At 50.9% G+C, this 5,753-nt stretch overlaps 1 protein-coding gene across 1 annotated transcript; it reads right to left on the bottom strand.

The window, feature by feature from the left end:
- Positions 1 to 2,278: 2,278 nt before the first annotated feature.
- LOC123098208 (peroxygenase) lies at positions 2,279 to 5,179 on the bottom strand. The gene is made up of 7 exons (XM_044520132.1): positions 4,874 to 5,179; positions 4,556 to 4,695; positions 3,723 to 3,872; positions 3,410 to 3,495; positions 3,133 to 3,227; positions 2,913 to 3,038; positions 2,279 to 2,695 (listed from the first exon to the last, which is right to left on the bottom strand). The coding sequence occupies exons 1-7, from the start codon at positions 5,143 to 5,145 to the stop codon at positions 2,557 to 2,559; spliced, it is 1,008 nt and encodes a 335-aa protein (XP_044376067.1). The 5' UTR covers positions 5,146 to 5,179; the 3' UTR covers positions 2,279 to 2,556.
- Between the last annotated feature and the right edge of the window lie 574 nt (positions 5,180 to 5,753).

Consider the following 5,753-nt stretch of genomic DNA (forward strand, 5'->3'; position numbering starts at 1 on the left):
GTTTATGTATGATTGGTTATCTTTTCAAGTCTCTTCGAATGCTCAGTTTGGTTTGGCCTACTAGATTGATCTTTCTTGCAATGGGAGAAGTGCTTAGCTTTGGGTTCAATCTTGCGTTGCTCGATTCCAGTGACAGTAGGGGAAACGACACGTATTGTATTATTGCCATCGAGGATAAAAAGATGGGGTTTATGTCATATTGCTTGAGTTATCCCTCTACATCATGTCATCTTACCTAATGCGTTACTTTGTTCTTATGAACTTAATACTCTAGATGCATGTTGGATAGCGGTCGATGTGTGGAGTAATAGTAGTAGATGCAGGCAGGAGTCGGTCTACTTGTTGCGGACGTGATGCCTATATACATGATCATGCCTAGATATTCTCATAACTATGCTCAATTCTATCAATTGCTCGACAGCAATTTGTTCACCCACTGTAATACTTATGCTATCTTGAGAGAAGCCACTAGTGAAACCTATGCCCCCCGGGTCTATTTTCCATCATATAAGTTTCCAATCTATTTTTACTTTGCAATCTTTACTTTCAATCTTTATCATAAAAATATCAAAAATATTATCTTATCATCTCTATCAGATCTCACTTTTGCAAGTGGCCGTGAAGGGATTGACAACCCCTTTATTGCGTTGGTTGCAAGGTTCTTATTTGTTTGTGTAGGTACGAGGGACTTGCGTGTGGCCTCCTACTGGATTGATACCTTGGTTCTCAAAAACTAAGGGAAATACTTACGCTACTTTGCTGCATCACCCTTTCCTCTTCAAGGGAAAACCAACGCATGCTCAAGAGGTAGCACCCACCGCTAGGGCCGCCGCCCCGACATGAGACCACCCTGTAGCAACCAAAGGCCACGGCTTTGCTCAGATCTGCAACCCCCAACCACGTCCAGAATTGCCGGCGGCCAGCTGCCACAGGAAGGGTCGCGACCATACATCGACCGGGGGAAGGGGAAGGCAGAGAAGTGGCCCATGGCCACGACCGACGCCTTGCCGGCTCCAGCTCCTCCCCGAAACCGAGTTCCGCCCCCGCGTTGAAGGCCCAAGGCACCGGGAGGCATCAGCCGTCGCCAGACGCCGGAGAGGGAGGGTGGCCGAGCTGTCACCGCCGCCACCCAGAGACGCCACCAGGGGGACCCGCCCGAGCCGAGCGCCGCCACCCAGCCGCGAGGCCCGACTGGGAGGGAGCAGCTCACCACCTCCGCTGCCGCGCCGCCCCCCACCAGAGACCACGGCGAGAGGCCGCCCACAACCCGGTCAGCCACAACCCGCGGCGCCGGACGCGACGCCGAGGCGCTGCCGGAACACCACCGCCGACGCCACACCAGCCCGCACCGCCACCATGCCATCCGCCGCCCGACGCCACGCCACCATCGCCGGCCTGCTCCGGGGCGCCGCCACGCCTGACACCGAGCGCAGCGCCCCGCCCGGGAGTTCGGATCCGCGCCAACCCCCACGCGCGGGGCCGAGAAGGCCCCGCCGCCGCCGGCGACAACCGGGCTTCGCCCGGCCGCGCCCTTTGGCAGCGGCGAGGGAGGAGGGTGGAGGCGGAGGAGGGTTCGGCGGCGGGGATTTGGGGCCCTCCCCGGCGCCTCGCGGGTGGCGGCGGGGGAGGGAGGGAGGGGAAAACCTCAGCCAACTTTATTTTTGGATGTATTACTACCCTTGTTTCTAGGATATTTTAGTGTATCAAATTTGAATCCAAGAAATCACATCTCTCAAAGTTGAACTGGAAATGATTAAGTTTCGAACAATAGTGATGGCCCCAGTTTAAGAAAATCTTCACACGATCCCTCATGAAAAAAACGCCTTCACACGACAATAAAAAGACAACACAGAATAGGGTGCTTCGGTGCTCAGGCTCATATGTATCCGGTTAGAAAAAATTCATAAAAAAATCAAAACAAATTCCAAAAATTCCAAATTTTTTATGTGCGGTAGACAATTTGATGCGTGAGGCCGGCTTCAAATTTCAAGTCATTTGGACATTTGAGTAGCTCTCAACAAAAAAGACAAATCGGGTCAAAACAGTACATGAACAGTAAACATTTTTAAAGACCCCCAATTTATCTTTTTTGCTGAGAGCTGATCAAACGTCCAAATGACTTGAAATTTGGAGCGGGCCTCACGCATCAAATTTTCTACCCCACAAAAAAATTAGAATTGTTTGGATTTTTCTAGTATTTGTTTTGATTTTTTTCCGTAAGCACAAGTGCAGATAAGCTCGGGTGCAGAAAGTGCAGATGAGCTCGGGTGCAGAGATGGATTTTCGGACACGCCTATATTACGCGAGGTACTGATGGTTCACGAGTGCACATTACAAAGTTCCACTGTACACCTTGTGTGCGCTACCAATAACAGTACAAATTCCAGTTCAAAATAACAATACAAATGAAAATGTTTAGGCCGCCGTAGACGGGCCAAACACTTCTTATTTGACGTGCAGAACTCAAACTACAATGCAGGGAGGCTTTTCAAATTTCAAGTGCAGATGTTTCATTGACGACGCTCGGTCTGGACTGCGCACGGCTCACTGCCGCATTCAGGTAGATTTCTTGCTCTCCTGCAGGCGCTCGAACAGGCTGCCATCGAAGGCGCCCCTCACGATTTCTCGCTGTAAAAAGCCTTCTTTATCCTTTGCCACTTTGTGCAGCAGCTTCCATTCGAGGTTGGCTGCGGCCCTGCGTGAATAAGATCATTGGGTGATAAGTATTCAGAAATTACTTGTTGAAGGGCAGCTAGGCTTGAAATGAACAGAGCTGGCAGGAATGAAAAATCTGGTCTTGTGTTTGTCAGTTTGTGTACTGACTAGGCATGCTTGTCTTTTTAGAAAAGTTTGGATACACGCAAATAAATAAAAGAACAACATTCCCAGTGCCAATTCGGCGCAGCACTTACCAGCCCAGGAAATCATACATATTGCGGTTGTGTTTAAGCATGGCGTTGATCTCATCTTCTGACAAAGCATTCGGCCGAGTTTTGCCAAACTTGCTGAATATAGCATCGAATTTCGCTGGTTCAAACCTACACACGGAGTAAGAAAAACTAGTTACAAAATTCATTTCCGGAAGTGATCTTTCTACAGAGGGACAGCCATAGGTGCGTTTTGCAAACATACCTCCCTTCAGTGTCATACGTCTCAGAGTCGCTCCCGTGCTTGCCCCTGTGGATGTTCTTTATATGGATCGAGAGCAGAGGGGAAGGCATCCATCCCTGCGTCCAAAGAAACAGAGGATAAATTCGTATGTGTCTTTACAAAAGTGAGATATTCTTGTCACTTGCAAAAGAGAGTGACGTGATATTCAGGTAAAAAAAACTACTTGCTCCGCAGAGAAATATAAGCACGTTTAGCTCACTCTACAGTGGGAGTACAAATGATAACACGACTTGTTTACCGGTTGAGTAGGATAAGTGAGGACGAGGTGGAGGAGTATGGATGTTCCGAAGGCCGAAGGCGACCCAAGCCCGATTGCTCGGAGGCCTGAAATAACACCAAAAGAAGGCCTTACTCCAGCTGCAGAGGTAACCATGATTGGAGAAGAAAATATGTCTACTTCAATCAAAGGCAATGTAATCTCTTTTGCGAATGGCGAATCTAATCTCGTTTGGTGGATCGGAATTAGACAAATCGTGATTCTGACGGCTTGTCCAACACGGGTGCCACGAGACGGATACAAAATTGGCAAGGATAGCGAGATGCGCGCGTACTTTGGAAGGTCTCCCATGGGTAGATGACCCCGTCGCCGTTGCGGTCGAAGAAGGCGGCGTGCTGCTGGAGCACGCTCATCCCCTTGGTGTCCCGACCCTTGCTGCCCTCCGGGTGGCTCGGGTCAACCGCCGCCATTGCTCTGGCCAGATCTGCACAACAACAAACGGGAGCTCAGCTCAGCAGCATAATTTATTAAGGAAACGTAGGTTGCACTTGTTCTGGTAGTAGCTAATTCATTGAAGATGGGACTGGGAGTACACAAAATTAATACAACATGGTCCTGGCGACGAAACGCTTCATCAGAGAACGGAAAAGTATTCAACGCATTCGGGTCGTTAACAGAGACGATATTCCCTCATCAAACACGGTCGACGCGGCCGAGTTTATTACTAGAATTCTCATCATCTCATGTTAGAATACGGTTCTTGGATCAGAGGACGACAGCCTATGTTGTTTGACTAGTCTAAGCTTTCATGGTACGGCTTGCTTGACTAGCCTAAGCTTTCATGGTAGTAGCAAACAGAGTGACAGTACCAGAGAGTGCAGAGGCGTCGATCATGGAGGACGACAGCCTATGTTGTTAACACCTGCAGGAAATTTACCCCTTCCTCCGTGTCTAATGAAAATGCTACTGCCGGGTGGAGCACCCATGCACCCGCCCAGCGACCGGAGAAGCGGGAAGCGCCGTCGCGCGAGGCCGCCCGCTAACGGGCAACGGCCGGCCGCTCCGACGGCCCCCCTCGCTGGCCAAACCGGCGAGAAAGAACGGGAGAGAAGCATTGGATCTCGGATTCGGAACAGCGGCCGACAAAGGAGACGAGGGGATACGTACATGGCTTGGCGAGCTGCTCCTGCAGGTCGGGGCTGAGCTTGCGCTCGCTGGTGACGGCCGCCTGGGGCGCCTCGGTCGCCAGCGACGGATCGGACGACGACATGGCGGCGGTTACTCGCGACGAGCCGAGCTCGCAGGATCTACAGATCGAACAAGCAAATGAATCTGTGGACTGTTGGTTACTGTGAGTCCGTGAGTGAGCCCCGGCCCAGGAGAAGGGAGCTCCAGAGAAGTGCTACTGAGAGAGAGATGGAATCCAGCACTGCTGGCTCAGCGGGACAAGGCGCACTCGCAAAAGAATTGGACGATGATGATTACCTTGGGAGAAAGCCGAGGTGACGGGAGCGCAGAGCCGGGGGCCTCGCGATAGTTGGTGGTGGCACTGGTACGAGCAGTGCTACGGTCGCCATTGCAAGAAGGTCCGCGCTCTCTTTATAAACGCTCGTGCAGAACGTTCGTAACCACGACGCTGGCGCGGAGACGGGGCGTTTGTAGAAACCGTGCGCATGGTCGAGGTATGGTACTGTGGACTTCTTAGGCGAGGCGAGGCGTGGCGTGTGGTGGTTACTCGTGTACTGCTGCATCTGCATTTCAACTTTGTCCAGAGAAACTCGTAGAAGCAGGGACCGGACTGGAGCGGGTGTTCCGTGTAAACGTGGCTTTTCCGTTGGACGGATGTAAGGCGCCTGCGGACGCCATTAGCCAAGGTTAAAGATGTTCTGGGAATGCACCAAACCGTGCCAAAATGGAGTTAACGTGGCAAAATCGATCGTGTTCCAGCTGCATGCTAGCTCAACTTTTGGTCTCGAACAGACCTGCTTTTTACCTCGACTTGCCACGTTATCACGGACGACCCAAGTACCCAGCCACCCAGGTCGAAGAGGTAGATCACCGACACGTACACCGTAATGCCGGATAGGCGTGCAGCACCATCTATCTCTCCTCGTTCTTTAGGGCCTGTTTGATTCCAAATAAGTCACCAACTTATAAGTCGAAAACCAGTGACTTATAAGTCACGCCTGTTTGGTTGTCACCTGACTTATAAGTCACCTGATCACACCTTCTCATCTTGTTCTTTTATGTAAAGGTGTTGGGACCCACGTAAAAAGGGGTGACTTATAAGTTTTAAGTTTGGGTGGAACAATTTATGACTTATAAGTTAGGATGACTTATAAGTTGGGTCTGTTTGGCAAAATAA

The sequence above is a fragment of the Triticum aestivum genome, chromosome 4D (genome assembly GCF_018294505.1).
Source record: "Triticum aestivum cultivar Chinese Spring chromosome 4D, IWGSC CS RefSeq v2.1, whole genome shotgun sequence".
In the NCBI taxonomy this organism is placed as follows: domain Eukaryota; kingdom Viridiplantae; phylum Streptophyta; class Magnoliopsida; order Poales; family Poaceae; genus Triticum; species Triticum aestivum.

Excerpts from the sequence above, each read along its gene's own strand:
- LOC123098208 (XM_044520132.1), bottom strand. The coding sequence starts at position 5,145 with ATGCAGATGCAGCAGTACACGAGTAACCACCACACGCCACGCCTCGCC. Across the intron at positions 3,496-3,722 it reads CCCATGGGAGACCTTCCAAA|GCCTCCGAGCAATCGGGCTT; the intron begins GTACGCGCGCAT and ends GTGTTATTTCAG. Across the intron at positions 3,039-3,132 it reads ACGTATGACACTGAAGGGAG|GTTTGAACCAGCGAAATTCG; the intron begins GTATGTTTGCAA and ends CTCCGTGTGTAG.